This window comes from Phoenix dactylifera, chromosome 8 (genome assembly GCF_009389715.1).
Source record: "Phoenix dactylifera cultivar Barhee BC4 chromosome 8, palm_55x_up_171113_PBpolish2nd_filt_p, whole genome shotgun sequence".
NCBI lineage: Eukaryota > Viridiplantae > Streptophyta > Magnoliopsida > Arecales > Arecaceae > Phoenix > Phoenix dactylifera.
The window spans coordinates 19,272,920-19,291,388 of NC_052399.1; the positions used below are offsets into that span (position 1 = coordinate 19,272,920).

At 39.8% G+C, this 18,469-nt stretch overlaps 1 protein-coding gene across 8 annotated transcripts; it reads right to left on the bottom strand.

The window, feature by feature from the left end:
* Window positions 1-1,545: 1,545 nt before the first annotated feature.
* LOC103703008 (transcription factor GTE4) lies at window positions 1,546-17,519 on the bottom strand. Of its 8 annotated transcripts, none has more exons than XR_003384861.2 (6): window positions 15,585-17,519; window positions 15,439-15,484; window positions 15,232-15,354; window positions 15,035-15,111; window positions 8,494-8,543; window positions 1,546-2,237 (listed from the first exon to the last, which is right to left on the bottom strand). XR_003384861.2 is itself a non-coding variant. In XM_008785690.3 (5 exons), the coding sequence occupies exons 1-4, from the start codon at window positions 17,187-17,189 to the stop codon at window positions 15,050-15,052; spliced, it is 1,836 nt and encodes a 611-aa protein (XP_008783912.1). In that variant the 5' UTR covers window positions 17,190-17,519; the 3' UTR covers window positions 1,546-2,237; window positions 15,035-15,049. The 8 variants fall into 8 exon arrangements, 5 of the variants coding, with proteins under 5 accessions (XP_008783912.1, XP_008783914.1, XP_008783913.1 ...); XR_005512955.1 differs by lacking the exon at window positions 8,494-8,543 and adding an exon at window positions 12,351-12,555; XR_005512956.1 differs by lacking the exons at window positions 1,546-2,237; window positions 8,494-8,543 and adding exons at window positions 11,225-12,282; window positions 12,351-12,555.
* Window positions 17,520-18,469: the final 950 nt, after the last annotated feature.

Here is an 18,469-nt window from a genome sequence, read left to right on the forward strand (position 1 = left end):
GGACAAGAGCCTCAAGATAGTACTATGAGGTTGGATTTCTTGGTGGTTCAAGTCTTCTCTACCCGCAATATAACTTTGGGCTGACCCGACCTCAATACTCTTCGAGCTGTGGTATCTACTTACCATTTGTTCATGTGGTTCCCTGCTAGAAACAGTGTAGAAAAAATATGAGGTGACCAAAAGTTAGCTTGCTAATGCCACATGGCAACCCTAAAAGAAACCAAACTAGTGAAAACGTTACCTATTGAAGGGTTGGACAAAAGAGATAAGTTGAAGAAACAGTGAGGTGAGCCAGCCGAAGAGTTGGTGCAAGTTTTCTTGAGAGAAGACGAACTTGACCGAACTGTGCAGGTCGGCTCAAACCTAGATGAAGAAAATCAAGCTAAAGTGACCAACTTTCTCTGCGTCAACGCTGATGCCTTCGCCTGGTTGGCCACTAACATACCAGGAATAAACTCCGAGGTGACCGTTCACAAGCTCAACGTGAACCCAGCATGTCAACATGTGTGACAGATGAAAAGAGCTTATTCGCTAAGGTATATGCCCCCGTTATTCTTCCACTATTCAGAGCAAGAGGTCTCTCCTCCACTTCAAGAGGAGCTTGACCTAGGCTTTCGCTTAAGCCATGCCACTCACTACCCAACTTGGAATAGGCGAGCCAGGCCAATGCATAGCTCGCACTCGAGCCCACATGCATACCCTAGGGGTCTGAAGCACCCAACGCCCCCCTCGAGTTACAAGCCCTCACTACAAAACTTGCACTGCCTAATTGCCAGTAAAAAGGTCCAACAATATCAATTCTTCATTGTGCAAACGGCCAAGAGCCATTAATCGATATTAATGGTGCCAATAGTCGTCATTGAATGCTGGCATGTCGTGGACATCAATTGCATTTCTTGACAAAGTTGGCCACAGTTGGCCACAACCCGCTATAAAGTCAACCAGTAATATCCTTATTAAGAATCTGGTAAGCCAAGAATCTACCTCCTAAATGATTGCCACATATTCTTTCATGTACATTTTAAAGTGCATAATCTACTTAGTTGGACGAATACACTTGAGGAGCATAATGAAAGTAATCTCCAATATAACTTATCACCAAGACAGACATAATGAAAAGCTTGATGCTTTATCCGAGCCTCTTCCAGCCTTTAAAATTTTGATGAGCTAGTTCAACCAACCCAACTCTTTCGTAGCTATGGATTATTTCACTAAATAAATAGAAGTGGCTATGGATTATTTCACTAAATGAATAGAAGCCAAACTAGTAGCCCAATTTAGCAAGATAAAAATATCTTGCCAAGATTTTGCCCGGAAAGCTATAATTTGCAAGTTCAGACTTGATCACCTATATAACAAAACCCATTGCCGTTTTAAAAAGTTCCACCTATATTACAAAAAAGCCCGACCAAAAATATACTGACACACGATGATCATTGCTGTGTACCAAGCACAGGGCCCAAAAGACTAGAAAAACGTTTGTTTGCGCTCATATGCACCATATTACCCATCATCATGACCATATTACCCATAATCATGACAGTAGATCATAAATTTCAGATAGATTGCTCAAACAATCCCAAATCATAGCCATTACAAATTTCTTATATATAATTTTAACTCTTGCCAAACCTATGGCCACCGTTCACATAACAGTAGCAAGCACTGGAAAAAAAAAATTTTGCTGCTTAACTAATAAACACAAAGCAGATCACACTGCGTACACCAACAGAAAACCGAAACCTATCCAGTGCACTACCAATGTACAGCAGTTAATCAGTGATTCACGCAAACTCAAACACAGCGCAATGGATAATTCACAATTGATCCAGAAAAAAGCAGAATCAGTCTTGTTTATTCCCAGACTCCCTAAATTAGTTCCTATGTTTCTAGGTCACTGGCTAAATTACCTGAGACCGCTGATCAGACTGAAGGAGAGCATCCCCTCTGCCCTATAAATCACATCCTACAATGCATACAAAGTTGCATGAGAAAGGGACTATGAATTAATAACAAGCACACATCCTTCCACAAAGCCTTTGCAGCTTGCACCAGCATGCTAACAACTTCCAGGAGCCTAGCTACAGGCCTGCAAGTCTTTAAGAGACAACGAAGAGAACAGAAAATGTTTTCCAAGGAAAAGCTGGTGCCAAGCTAACAAGCCACCATCTTTTATGGGCCAATATCATACAAAAGCCATCCACATTCCTGATTCACTGTCAATTTGCATATAATATCTGCAACAGAAAATGGGATTATATTGTGAAAGCTACAAATATCAAGATAAATAAATTAAAGTGATCAACATATACATTTCGCCCCTAGATGACTAGTAACCTTGCAAGCAGCATTAGTATTCACACTAAAGCTATCTGATTGCGAGGAACTAGAATCAAGACTACCAGGAAGAGTGAACGAAGAGTAAAAAAGAAGAATGTAATTTCTTTTGTTAATAAGAGTGAAGTGGAATAGAATAAAATCATGGTTTTGTATTTAATTTCAATTTCTGCAGTGAATAATATCTAGCTGACAAGATTTCTTAAAAAGTAAGAAAATATAACAGGAAGTGAAGATTCTCCTTTTTCCATTTTTGAACCTGAGGGGCAAACGTGAGTCTTTTTATTATAGTGAAGGCAGCATTCGAACCCAGGCTGCTGGCAACGACTTCCAGCAACTCTTTGGGGGCACCATCACAAAGAAGAAAACTCATCTCCAGGCACTCATCTATAGAAGCGGTACGAGTGCTGTAAAAAATTTTTTACTCAAGATCTATTCTTAATCTGCATGGTAAATACCCCAGGCCTTGGAGCTTGCATCAATGGATCAAACCCCTCCCCTACCTCTTCCATCTTTCCCTAGATATGAAATTATGTCAGATTTAAGCCTTTAAATCATCTATCTTCATGCAAATCCAAACCCAAAATCAAACAGCATGAGAGCGAAAAGCTTAAGCTCGTTCACAGGAGTTGCCTTAAAAAGGCATGACTACTTGAGTATGGCCAAAGGAGACAACCTAAAACGGAACCAAAATTTTTGTACACTTACATCCTCTTTGCACCCATAAAATAATATCTTTTCGCAGGCCATTTATTAAGCATGCTCAGTAAGTGGGCAAGTGGAGGACATGACATTACTTAGAGAACGCACAGCACCACCCCACCAGCCGCCTCCCCCCCCCCCCCAAAAAAAAAAAAACAAAAAAAAAAGACCATCATGCGAACTTTGTCCCCAATAGGTTCCTGAATTTCAAGTCCTTAGCAGGCGCAACATGTTTCTCATCATTTTAATCATTGCTATATAGCTAAATTTGTTCTTGTAATATTTTTGCCTATGCTTGTTTAGCTCACTGGCAGAACAACAAAATACACAGCCTAAATATCATCATTTCTGCTCCATTTCAAACAACATAATAATGCAAATTGTTGCCCACTATTCTATTCATTATGGAAAAAAAAGGTGTCCTAGTGCACGAGGCTCCCATCACTGCAGAGTCTAGGAAGGGTGAGATGTACGCAGCCTATCCCCCACGGCCCCATATGCGGAGAGGCAATTTCTGTACAACTGATGCACCAAGGCCTGCCCTCATTCTATTCATTACAAAAGCAAGCAAAATTCCAACTAAATGGCAGCAGCAATATGTTCATACTTCATAGAATATCATATATCAATAAAAAAACCCTTGCCCAAAGACATAAATATGCATGCAAATACCTACATGCACATGCATGTGTGCATGCAAATATATACTATGTTGCTTTCTCAAGAAGCACTATGAGTACAGTTCAATTTTGAAAATTCAACATTTGCCATTATCCACTCTCAGATTAAAATCCAGCTCCCATTTTGTGCAAGAAACACTAAATTTTCAGATATATAGATGAATAATAATTTATCCAAAGCAGGAATCATTTTTGTTATATGCAACAACAACATAACTGCTCTCTCAATTCTTTAGCATTTGCTTCCTGTAAATTGAAAAATAACTGGGTTTAGATCATCTCCCAGCTCTTTCCATTAATATCTAATGATATAGAACTAATGGTTAACCTTACTACATACAGCATTTTCTCCAAGGATTGTTTATTACAAATAATTACCATGAACTTCCATTATCACACAGAAATATCCTGATTCCGGATCTTAATACAAGTTCATATTACCACACCCACCAAGTCATTCGCCAAATCTTTTCCATCAATATAGCTATACTGTCATTGCTTCTGGTCCATCATCTCTCCCTTCATCATTTACAGCCTTTCTTGATAAGAAACCATTACAGCCATACCGTCTGCTATCTGAAAGCACATTCTCACCCTTTCACAAGCATGGACGTTCATGTACCCTAATCTATTAGTTTGCATCCTCATTCAACAACTGTTGAATTAACCATTATTTAATTTCTACTATTCACCAAAAGTTCATAATCTTTGTTGAGATCAATACAATCCCCATAATGCCTTATGTGCTGAATGTTAAACCTTTGTGCCCCTCCTAACCATATTGTTCACATCAATAAACATCAGAAATTATCCCTGTTAAGCTTTTTGAATGGACCAGCAATTTACGACTAATGAATTATTCTATATTTCTCGTATTTCGTTAATTGCAGCATGATCTTTCCTCGTTGTGGACTTCTTGAACCTCGTTCACCAACTTCTATATCTAGTACTTGTTCCTTCCCGTTAGACTTGATGAGTAATTACCTGTTTGGAGGTTGCAAGTCTCCATACTGAAGGATTCTACATCATATAATTAATATTCTCCTGTTTCTAGTTGAAATGTCTTGTGTAGCAATGTCAAATTCAAGTGATCTAAGCTTACATTCAATATTTTTTTTTTATTTAAGAAAGACTACCAAAATGGCTTACCTGCTCTTGAGAAATAAAAACACTGAGATCCCTACACTAGATTCATCCCAATCAACCAAGCAGAAAATCACATATTTCTTATTGTTAGAAGCCACAACTACCCTTCACAAACATGCAATTACCCAGATCAACTTTGCCAATACCTCCTTTAAGAGGGTTCCGCAAGGCAACAAACTACTAAGACGGCAAAAACAAAATGTAGCTATCTGTAAACACAAGATCAGGGAAACAAACATGATACATGATTACATAAAGAATATAATGATGCAAATTATTCAATAGGATCACACAGTTAAGACTGTAATGTTTTTCCAAAGCAATGCCCACTCCACCAATCTAATACAACTGGATAATTGATATCATATTACTTAAGTTTTGAACCTCCAATACCATCATCTAACACCTCCACAAACCCACCCCAAAAAAAAAAAAAAAAAATCCCCAACCAGACTGAAAACCCCAAGTCACAGAAAAATGTCCTTCCAACACCCAAAATCGAACTAAGATGACCCTATTTCCCATATCTGACCAAACAATTCTGACCAAGAACAAAGAGTACAAAAATAGAATAAACATAACGCTTTTTTCAAAGTCTCAAGCTTGATTTATTTCACTTAAAATACATGTAATGCAGTAAACTTGACTAATGCCTCAAATGACACAATTTGGACATAATCATACAATATCCTCCTACAATAAGTACATGTCTAAAAAAATTATTTGCAAAAACTATGTTTTGAATCAGCCAACCAAATTAATTTTAACCGAAAAATAAAATATCCATGAGCATTCTTCAAATATCTAGAATAATGAAAAGAGATTGTTTCCTCAAACACTAATTCACCTAGAAAGAGCATGCCAATCTGATCTAACATTACCATTCAATCCAACCATCAGAAAAACTCAAAATTAATGAAGAACATACAGTTTTGAGATACTCAAATTCCAAGAAGCCAGCATAAAAGAGTGCCCCACATGAGTCTAACTGCAAGTTAGCATGATATACACGATATGCACTGCATCAATGCCTCACCAACACTAGTACGATACCAGATGCATGATGATACTTGCTGCCATTCCAGCCAGTATGTACCGCAAGCCAAGCACCGGCATAACATGTGCTGTGCCAGTGCCAAGCCTGCATACAGATGGCACGCACTAGATAACTATGGTGTAGTGCAAGGAAACAGGCCGATCTATCAATTTAATATATAGGCTAGGGTTATAATATAAAGCAGCAGTAAAATGGCAAAATCTGATTAATAAATCTATTCCCTCTTTGAGAACTTGAATTCCAACACTTCCAATCAATATGATCAACAACAGAACCTAATTTATCAGGTTTTATCTTCTACAAAACTATATTCCAGTGATAAAATTGGCACAAAATGAAATTGGCAAAAGATGCACAGACAGACATCCATTGCAATTACTAACAGCAACTCACATACTTCAAGCCCATTCACTCATGCACACCACTACCCACAGGCAACTGCATGGGAACATATACAACATACACCCATGTACCAACCGCAGACGAACTCAAGTACATGCACACGGCCCACCTCTCCCCATTCCCCCTCCTGAGAAAAAAAAAGGAAAAATGTGCAAGTGCACAGACAAAAATGAATAAAATAACAAAGATGATAGAACAAAACTAGTAATTGTACCAATTGCTGCAATGTAACTCCTCAATTTTGTAATAACATGTAGTTCGATCTAAGAAATAGACATATATCCATTCCCTATCCACCAGATTAAAGAAGACCAAAACTTCATAAGCTGCAACATTGTCCTATCAGTAATTCTTATTACTTGCTAGATATCAATTAATAAATTCAATATAAGGGTTATTTTTCCTAAAACATTTCCTATTTCTCATTTATCTTTTGAAATGACATATAAAAAATTTCAAATCAAAACCACCAAATAATATGAAAATAGGCAAAACAGTCAAAACATTTTGTCCTCATCTTGGAACATAAGTAAATTTAAGATCTACAAGAATAAATCTTCTTACAAATATTCTAGGTTAAGGACACAGTGGCCCAATTCAGTGCGGACCTAAGTATATCTAATAAAGACTCAAGTTGATTTGAACAAGAAATTCATAAAAACTAACTCACAGATTAGATTTAATTTCTCAACCAGGTTAGGCAATAAAATTTCACATATTCCTTGTTATGGCCACATATATGGGTATAGGAAAGGATTCTGGACTACATAGAGACCAAAAACAGCTATTAAAGTAACCAACATTTATTGGACAACTCATATTGAAATGGTGCTATATACATACAAAAAGATTATAAACTGACAATGGAAGCATCCACGGATCATCTGAAACTATTTACTAATAAGCAAATTATCCAAACACCGCAAATGTAGGCTCAGCCTCTTAAAGGGGAAAAGGACAAATAAGATAGTTGTAAATACAAGTGAGACATTGATACAGGGTGCATGTCTGAAAAAACAGACAAATAAATAAATAAAGGATTCTCAGAAATGAGGAGAATAGAATATTCAGTGCTATCTTTAATACTATAGACTCACTGTTGATTCTAGCATCCTCCCAACAATAGACATGATACTTGAACCTTTTGTCCAAACTGTGTATCTTACAGTGAGGAATCTTATACATCCTTCCTAATTTTTCATTGAGCCTCACTTCCACCAAGTCTACAAACCAAAACAGTCAACCCCCAACCAAAAAAGAGATCATGGTCCCTCACATAGCCAACTAAATTTGAAAATCAAATCCCCTAAAGCTACCATTAAATTGAACAACTCGCACATAATGAGGAGCTTACAAACTAGGAAATGTAACATGCCTTCAACACCTGCCTTCTGCACCTGAAATCATGAGTGGCATTCCACTTTGACTCCAAGAAAGTAATAGATACTGACTTTAGAATAACAAAAAGCATAGAGAAATCTCTCTCACTCAATTTCAACAATACAACTGTAGGCCAGAATGTCAACAAAAAAAAAAAAAACTAAGTTCCTTTTTTTTCCTGCCATAAATTACAGAATCAACTAACTGAATCATTGCAAAAATATGCCCAGACAACCCTACAATTATCTCTGTTTTGTTAGCCGCACCCAGGGCATATCCATTAGTTCCAACAAGTGACCCGCATTTGCTTCCCCATCTCACAGTGTATTATTGCTAGATGACTAGCTACTTCTTTTAACCTGAACCTAACACAAGTTTGGAGTCCAACATAACCATTATATTTTTCACATAATCATAGGTGAAGATCCCTTTGATAGCCAGCAAATGTCTATGGGATTTAGCCATTCCATGTCAAAGAAAGAAGTCCCCAAGAAATTTTTCACTAATGAGGATAGTAAAGGGCCTGGATGGTTAGAAGTTCAGGGGTTCTAACAGCAGAAAGCATCTATCGTTATTAATGCTATAAACGTAATTGTTCGCTAAGGATATCAATTATCAGTTCATCATTTTCCCCCAATTTGTGACTCTTAATATGAAGACCCCAAAAAAAAAAAACTATGCAGAACGCCATATATTGATTTTTTGAAGCCACCTCCAAAACATGGCTTAACCTGATGTTCTACCAAAAGAAAAGGAAGAAGAAGCAGAAGCAGAAGAGTACCGGTTTACCTTTAACAATTTTGAATTTGATTCCTGCTAGGACCTCTCCTACAAATTTCCTTCAACAAAGTGGAACAAATATTTCTTGTCATGCTTGCATCTCCTTCCACAACATCCATTTAGCAGGAAGCGTGAAACAATTTATCCAAGTATTGTTCCCAAGCTATGACAGGCAGAATAAATATGAAAGCAAAAGGTGCAGAAAAATACAAAAGGGCAATACAGTCTTGAAACATCCTTTGGGGTTTATAATATTTAAGAGCCCGCAAGTTTTAAAAAGTTGTCTCATAAAACAGTAGACAATCTTATAATTTGGAAAATAAATAAATTGCTCACAAATATCTACATTAGCTTGTCTACTACTAGAAACCTTCATGATGATGCAAAATCAATTTCTTCTACAATGTCAGTCAGCCTTTAAGAGTAATTTTCTACCAACTCTGATTTAAAACAGGTTCCCTAAGTAACAACTGATGGTGTGAGGCCCAATAGTCCCACATCGGAAAGACTCGTTCCAGAGCCTGGGCATATGAGGCGGATGTCTCCTAATCCTGCAGACGCGTTTTGGGTGGAAAACAAAACCGAGGAGGGGTGAAGGACGCTTGCGTGAAACCCCAAAATCGGACAATATCTGGCAGGGGAGTTCCGTGTTCCCCCCTCATGTGGCCCCCACGTGGGCACTAGGTGCCTCACGTGCCTCGCAGAGGCGGGGACGTGACAGATGTTATAGCACCTTCAAGCCATATTACCTTGAATCTTCACCACTGTATACCCATTTCCATGGAAGTGGCCCTAAATAGAGACAACTATAGTAGCATAGCTAGAGTGATTTTTGTAATAAAATCTCTATCTTCAGAGAAAGTTGACATCTCACCAAAAGACGAGCTTCTTTTCAAGTTTTTCCACAGTTAGGCCTCAAACGAACAAGGAGCATGATGCTCATAAAGGAAGCACTGAAGAATAAGATATGTATCTTAAATATTGTTATTAATATCACCTTATTTTGATGATTCTGTATTTCTATCTATATACAAGGAATGTGATCTTTGATATTATTACTTGCCTCACCTTATTTTGATGATTCTGTTCACATGCACACCACCTCACCATGGCAGGGTTCCCCTAGAGCCTAAGAACTGCCTCATAAATCAAACCATATGACTCAGTCAAATAATTGTCCTCTCTACCATAGAATTAAGAATATGCTATAAAGGCTTACCCATACAAAGCTGATTTCATTTAGCCAAGCTCCATGTGGTGAAACTTAAGGTTGACAGAGTCCATCATATGACCTCAATGCCTTTCAAACTTTTTGATAGCCTCAGAATATACCATTGCAATGGAAAACCAAGAAGTGTAGAATAGCCTATCAACCTTTGGAAGATCTTTAACCAAAAACAATTGGATAAATTGTTTCCACCCTTGGCTCTGGAATGCTTTAAAGCTATCTAAAACCCATACAACTAGCCATTGCTTCTAAATCATTAATACCTTGCCACTTTCGTTCTTTTTTACTTCTGTTACACACAAACTAGACACCAAAATACTTTAATAAACCATCAAATTAGCCAAAGAAGTTTATGCTTTATTCTGTTCTATGCTAGCACTCCATACCTTTCCAGACTTCATGCAAACTCAAGCTATACCATTTTGTTACTCTCTTCCATTTTTTTTAGGCGTTCAATGGCTTAACATCATTTATTTTCTATAGAAAGCTTGTTTTACCATTACCTGACTGCTCATTCTAAGAAGAGTGTTTCCAAAAGTCATGAGAGATAGAGACAGAGATATGAAAAGATCGCCTTAGTTTTCATTTTTTTAATCTCTTATGAGCTCTCCTGCTTCATGCAACTATGATGAAAATTCATACCCTTTGACAGATTTATCAAAATATAGGTCTTGCAAATAAGTTCTTTCCATCTCCATTTCTTCCCAAAGATGACACAATTGCAACAAAACGAACATCCTGAATTTGTTGCCCATGCACTAATGCCTCTTCCATAAAAGAACAATGAAGACCACTAGCAACTTGACTTAGCACAATTACTACAAGAATGCTAGTTTCATCCCAGATAAATATTATCCTACTAAAAACCAGATGAATAGATTAGATTGATCTAACTAAACTGCAAAACTTCTATTTTAATTATTCCACATTTTTCCACCCCTCAACCTCAACTCAAGAAACTATTCTTGCCTTTGTCTTATGCTCCAAACAGATATTTTTTCGTGCAGTACTTGCTTGCTCTTTCCACATTAATTCTACTCCAAAGTTTTAGATTGGATCATTTTCAGGTATTTTCAGCACACTGACCACAAAATTCCCAAGTCTATCATGCATGCACGCCCATAAGTACTCATGTATTCTCTTCAATAAAAGGCACTCCTTTATAAAGTAAAAGAGGTCTTATATCATGTAATAAAATATTACTCCAACCCTCCAAGTCAGCAACATCTAACATATGCACAAATTTTGTAGTTGCACCTCTATTTCCCCACTCGTCCTCTCCATTTCAGTCCTACTGAAGGCAACCCCAATTATATCTTTTTCCATTGTACTATTTAACCAAGGTAGCAAGAAACACTTGTTTGTGAGATCTAATGCTACTGAATTCTATTGATTATAAAAAAGTTGCATATTTTAAAACATGTATTTTTAAAAAAATAATATGAAATATCTAATATATTTTTTAAAAAAAATATCTATTGATTTTGATTTTGATAGTATAGGGATACTATTGGAAAACAAAAGGCTAATTCTCAATTGGTGGGATAATAATTTTTTTTCGTATCTCATATTATTTTTGAGGTAAGTAAATTATGATGAAGTGCCTCTTTTCAGGTATTTTCAGCACACTGACCACAAAATTTCCAAGTCTATCATGCATGCATGCCCATAAGTACTCATGTATTCTCTTCAATAAAAGGCACTCCTTTATAAAGTAAAAGAGGTCTTATATCATGTAATAAAATATTACTCCAAACCTCCAAGTCAGCAACATCTAACATATGCACAAATTTTGTAGTTGCACCTCTATTTCCCCACTCATCCTCTCCATTTCCCCACTCATCCTCTCCATTTCAGTCCTACTGAAGGCAACCCCAATTATATCTTTTTCCATCGTACTATTTAACCAAGGTAGCAAGAAACACTTGTTTGTGAGATCTAATGCTACTGAATTCTAATTGATACCAGCAGCTACATTAAATACAACCAATTTGCTTCTCATGAGGTTGCTTAGTCCAGCAAGATATCAATTCCCAAACATTATCATTATGCCTACTAGTCTCATGATCTAGTGCTTTGTCAATATTAAACAATAACTGAAGCAGGACCAAGTCCAGATAGTTAGAACTTTGTGTCTGTAAAAAGAAGTAAAGACTATAGAGTAAAAGATACAGTTCACGGTAGGCTCAACCCCAACAAGAATATTCATTCTCCCCATGAAATAATTCCCACTTCTTGCAACTCATCAGAGTTGCCTTCCATGTATTAACTTAGCCACATGCCATCATCATCTTATGTAACATCTATTGGTAGTCAAATAGATCTAAATCAACAGTTATCTTGTGCAATTCATCTTTTTCTCTGTAGATTTTCCCATCAACTGGAAGAGTTAGGGCTGACCCTAAAGACCAATTGTGAAGCTCAATTGTTGTTAGAACTCATTACTTGCTATTCTGGACAACCTTAAGCCAAACTCGAAAAAGGCATGTAGTCTCAAAAAAAAAAAAAAGGTTAAAGCAGCCTTTCACCAAAATATGATGAAATTTATAAAATGCTTACCCAAGCATGTCCTGCAAGAGGAAAGAAAACGAGGATCAGTGCTATATCTCAATTGAAGGAAAAAAAAGTACTCTTCTACCTTTTAGAGGTATGGTTGTGGCACCAGCACAACCATGTGTCTTGCTAGTAACAATCTCAGATATCTTCCAAGGTGCTCACAAATTCATCAATATATGGCTATACAATATACCAATGCTACCCACAGACCTGGATATTTAGCAAATGTCTAGGTTTTCCAAAGCATACACACTTCAACCTCCAAAAAGCTAACATTGAAATGTTTCCTATAATGCAAAACACAAATAAATACCAATATTGAAACACAAATAAGTAATGTTGGCACTGAAAAAAGTGAATTAGTTAAAAAAAACTTCTTGCTAAAAAACTTGTGTCTTATGTTCAATAATATTAAAAAAGAAAAGCAGAACCAGAGGCACTTCACAACGTAGTGCTTATATGCTTTAAAGAAATAATTTTGCTATTGAAAATGGTTGTCTTGTGAGAGAAAAGAGTGAATGAACCAATGGTTAGATCAGAAAATTTAAAGCGAGATCTTTTTCGTTCATTAAAAACCAAAAGACCATATTTTTATTTGTAATATTCAAATTTATATTCCTTGTATGTAATATAATACATGTTTCCGTCATAAGTGTAACCAAGTCCAACAAGTTACAGCTCAAACATTGCCCGTCCTTTAATATCTATATGTTCTATGGTCTACAGTAATTGGTCAAATGATAATCGCAAAACTAAGCAATTCCACTGGACAAGTCCTGACACAATATTAACAGCTTACAGCCATGCCAAAAAGTACACAAGCATTGGCCAGGAATCATGCATTTATAAGCGACCAAAACTAGTCATTGTACAAAGAAAAGGGTTCCAAAATGATGTGCTCTCTTCTGAAAGGCACTTGAATTTACAAGAAGAGAAGCTTGATGAAGATTCAAGCAGTCTATAAATGTGATAGGATAGGAGAGTAGAGGGATTCAATCACATAAGGCAGCTAATATAATCATGAAATGCTAATCCCAAATGATGACATGATAAGCTGTTGCTGACTTCTTATGATTAATGAATTCCCAAAATGTATACCTCTCTTTAGACATGTTTAAAGAGACAGATCAAAGGTAAATAAACCTACAAAAAAAAGACTTATCTTTTCAGTTCTTTTCCAAAAAAAAAAAAACAATATTTGCAACTCATGTAACATCACCTGGAGATATCAATAGACAATTCAGTTTTGAACAAGGAGTTTTCTGTTATATAAAGAAAGCGCAAGGCACTAACTTGTGCAAGAAAAATCTATCCTAGCCACATTTAGTTCCTCAAGTAAAAGAAGCAAGTCTTTAGTACCAATTACATAGTGGGTGTACCATAAGATACTGGTAGGAAATCGATACTTGGTGCACCCCTTGCTACTGCACCATACCAACGCATGGTCATCAGCATCACCATTGTTATGCCAACACCAACTACCATACCCTGTGTCAATACAATATGTACTGATCCCCCACAAATAGTGGCAAAGCCCGGGAAGGCCCTGGTGGGGCACGTGTCACCCCACTCCCTAGGGCCACCACATAACCTTATATAGCCCCTTAATCTATGGCCCCGAAATCCGAGTTTAACTGATCGTGTCCCGCTGTTGGCCCTTGAATTGGTGATCCTTGGGTCCAACCAGTCCAGTATAGTTCCAACTTGCAAAAGAACTAGATTTAAATTTTTAAAAAATATATATATATTCTATCAAATAGCCTACCTCATTAAGTCCAATCATGCACCTTGTCTCATTCCTCTCCCCCAGTCTCTTGTTTTTGGTCGCACCGTGGACCATCTCCTCCTCCAAGTCCCAAGTTACTTCCCCTGCAATGATCACGCTCTTGACCTCACAAGCTACCCCAATCTAAAGCCCTGGCTCAACACCTATGTTCGTTGCTTCCCTCTAACCACGATAAACTGGATTTACGAAATATCATTCCAACAATTCATTTCTGATGCTAATTTAGGACTTGGACTTTGGTTTAGTAATACTATGATTTTTTTTTCTTCTTTTCTCGAGCCCTTGTGCAAACTGCAAAGTTTTTCAAGGATGACCATCTGTTGCTAATTAAAACATCAAATTACATGGACAACATAAATAAATTTTTGACTAATTTATAACCCAAAATTGAATAGGATTGCCACCACCTAGGTGGTCCTACTTGAATTTTAGGTGTAACATGTTTCCCCCTACAAACAGATATGCTCCATAGTCCATACTAACTCCTAAGACAGACTACTTAATTACACAGACACTCTTATGATCTTCCCTTGACGGAGCATCTAATATTAATACCATATGCAGAACCTCACAAATATGAGAACACTCATTTAATGCCAAAGATATAAGAGATATAAGTGCTTTTTAGGTAATAAATTACTGCCATTCCTCAATGACATGAGAACTGGTAAGTGATACAGACAGCCAACAGCTTCAAAAAGTGTCCATATTATAAAACACGTGCACAGAAAACATGGTAAGCATATATTTCCTGCAATCCACTGGAAAAAAAAGGCCACAAAGAATTGAATCTTTTAGAACTTTCCAAAAACTGATGGTCAAGGAAGGATAACAATCATATCCAAGACAAACTAGCGGACAAATTACATATGCATATCAAATTATAACAAAAACATTAAGCAGACGAATCTGATTATCTCAGTTCAAGCTTCAGGTAGACACATGGCAATAATGAAAATTAATGGTAACTTCAACCCTACCTGCACAGGATCTGTTCATGTTCTAGGTGAATGTGCCGCTTCCGACCCATACGCTGAAGAACTTTCACTGTCAGAATCTGCAATGACTCTTAAAATAAGTACAATACCTCCATTTAACTCCCTATACGTCCAAACATCATAATAAGATGCTACACAACCTAGATCTTCTTTAACGCACTTAAAAGAAAAGTATTTACCACTGGAAGAGGATCCTGAATCACTGCTAGAGCTGCTTGAACTACTAGATCTACTAGCATTGTCCCCCTTCTTTTCTTCTCCAGCTGGTGATGAAGTAGCGACATACTTCTCATCCGCCACTACTTTCCAATGTAGTCATGAACGTAACATGAGATAATCATATAGGTTAACAATACGCAAAAGATGCATATTCACAATAAACTTACCTGTCTTACTTTTGTCGGGCATTTCCACTATGATAGGCTCTGGAACCTGTGAAAAATCCGAGAGAAGCATGAGCATGCAGACTTGGTCCATAAAAAACATAACCAGAAAAAAGAAAAGAAACAAATTAAGATATCATAGCCAGTACCCCTTCATGCACCATTTCCCTGGTATTATGCTCAGGCACTCGCCTAGCTAGAACTGCAAGCTCCGCCTTCCTCTTGTTCTTGCTCAAACTCTTTTTGTAATTGGTCACGAATCTATCAAGCTCCCAGAGTGTCTCCACATCCACGCTATCTATATCCACTTCAATTTCATCATCATGCTGGTTGACAGACGAATTCCTCTTCCTAATTATCTGCACTATGATCTCTAGCTTCTGTGGTGGAAGATTTTGTAGGTTATTGCTCAGCCTCTGCTTCTCTTCAAATGTCATATCCCTCTTGTGTGGATCCTTTGCCTTCGGCTTCTTCAAGGCAGGTGGTCGGCCAACATGCGGGGCATAATTCACCGGCTTCGTCTTCGAATCTACTGCCACGGGGCAAATGGTAGAATCCGACCTCTCCAGAATCCTCGTGTCAAGCGGTGGAGGCTTCTTGGGTGCAGGTGGCTGGGAAAGGTAGGCAAACTCAGCTTCGATGGCAGGCCACCGCTCCTCAAATATCTGGGATATCTGCTTGGCCATGATGTGAACATCCTGACCCTCGGGATTGTACGTCATGGCGTTGCGGAAGGTGAGTCTAACATCCTCGGCGAACTCCCGGGGGGACTTGTACCAGTTCTTGCTGAGACGGGACTTAACGGTGCCAAGGTCCATCGGGCGTTTGATGATGCTGAAGTAGTCATGGAGACCGAGGGCCTTCGCATCAACCGGGCTGTTGAAGACCCACCCATGCTTGTGCTTCATCAGTTTCGAAAGCAGCGCCGCACAGCTCTTGAAGGCCTGGGTATACAGCTTACTTTCAGCAGCTTGAGCGCCGTAGTCCAGCTCCCCCAAACTATGCTTCTTGCCGCCATTAGCCTTGGATTTCTTGTGGGCATGAGGCTCTGGTGGAAATTTCTCTTTCCCGAGGACAAAGTCAGAGTTCCGATAATACTGGTTGGCCTTAGGCGTCCGCTTCTCCTTCTCCACGCCCTCGCTAGGATTGTTATCGGTGGCAACAGAGACACTGAGCTGGCGGCGGAACGGAGCCGAACCGGGGGTCTTGCTAGAGATAGGGGTCTTTGGGTCAGTCACTGAGAGCTGGGAGTGGGTGTACCCGGCAGCCGGAGCAGAGGAAGCTGCGGCGGCAGCAGAGGCAAGCTGGACCTCATGGACCTCAATCTTCCGGGAGAGTGAACGGATCTGGTCCAGCTCGGCGGTGAGTTTGCGGCGGAGCTCCCGGATCTCCTGCCGAGAACGGGAGGCGAGTCTGATGGTGACACTACGGCTGTGGCAGTTGTGCTGACTCCGCTGAGCACCATCGGGGAGCTGGGGGCGGTTAAGGCTGGAAGCGTCATCGTCGGAGGCCACGGAGGAGGGGGCAGGGGGCTGCAGCGGGGGCGGGTGGCGGACAGAGCTGGCGGCGGCGTCGGCTGCTGCGGCGGCGGTGGGGGCTTGGTCGGAGGAGGGTGGGGGCCGGGGATTGGATGTGGGCTTGGGGGTCTTCTTGTGGGATTTCCGTGTGTAGACCTTGTTGCTCTCCGCCCATCGCTGCTTTTCCCACGAGCCGTCACCGCCGGCGCCGCCCCCAACCAGAGGCCCAGACGCCATGCATGTAAGTAGCCCACGGAAATGGGCGGAGAGACAATTCTAGGGTTTCTTGTTTTCTCGAAGGAGGGATTTGGGGTTAGGGTTTTGGGGGCAAGAAACCCTAAATCTGAGATAAATCCGTTGAAAGTTGCTGGGATCCAAGGGATTGGATGCGAGACGTGATCGAAATATCGAACGGAAGGGGGATAGAGAAGGAGACGACACGAGGGGTCCGGGTTTACCTCGATCGGGACTCGGGAGTGAGAGTGTAGGAGTCGGCGATGACGCTTTCTTTTGACGAGAGGGAAAGCCCAAACGGTTTTCTTCTCTTCTGCGCGTGAGTTACTGTGGATCCGGTTCTCGGACAGTTCGCGTTATATCCGAGCGGAGGATTCAAGGGGACAAAGTGGCGCAGGTGTCATCCTAGCCGTTGGTAGAATATACCAACAGGCCGATCGGATGGCCCAGGTGGTCCGTACTAAGGCGGACCCGAAGTGGGCAACCGGGATTTGGGATTTAGGCACGGCAAGGGAGGCGGCGTGTTCCTTCTTTCTTTCTTTCCTTCTCTCTTCTTCTTCTTCTTCTTTTTTCTTTTTTCTTTTTTCTAAACGGATATTTTATATAATATGTATACGAATACATTCAAAAAAGTCAAAATATAGCAACTCCCGGAGTGCTAGTAGCAACTCTCCCTCTTCTGACCAAAAGATATACCCTGAGTGGTGGGCCGCGTGGGCCGCCACCCAGTCGGCCACCCTATTAACCTCTCTGAATACATGCTTAGCCTGAAAGCCCTTCTCATCTCTAATCATCATCCCTATGTTACGGATCAAGGGGTGGTCTGTGCCGTCATCCTGTGACCCCCTCTGAATTCATCGGATAATCGTGGCCGAGTCGCCCTCCAGAATGATCGAACTGGCCTGCAGCACCACCCGCACATATGACGCAAACCTGCCCAGACAGCTCGCAGCTCTGCCCCTGAGACCGACGTATCGAACAGCTAGCAGCCACCTGCTACCACCACCCTGGAGTGCGGACCCCGTATGACAAAGCCTGCATTGCCCGCGCATCGCTATCCAGCACCGACCCGTCATAATGGACTTTGAGGAAACTCGGGGATGGGGCGTCCCAGGTGAATAACAACATCTGAGGAGCTGTCGTAGCAGAAGGGGAACCCCAAGTGTCCCGAGCTGTCAAAGATCTATCTGAAAAAAGGGTGGGCCTGATCTCCGTGGCCTGTGCTCGGGCAAGCTCCGCAACAAACCTCGGCGACACCCTGCACTCTCCGAGAATACGAGCGT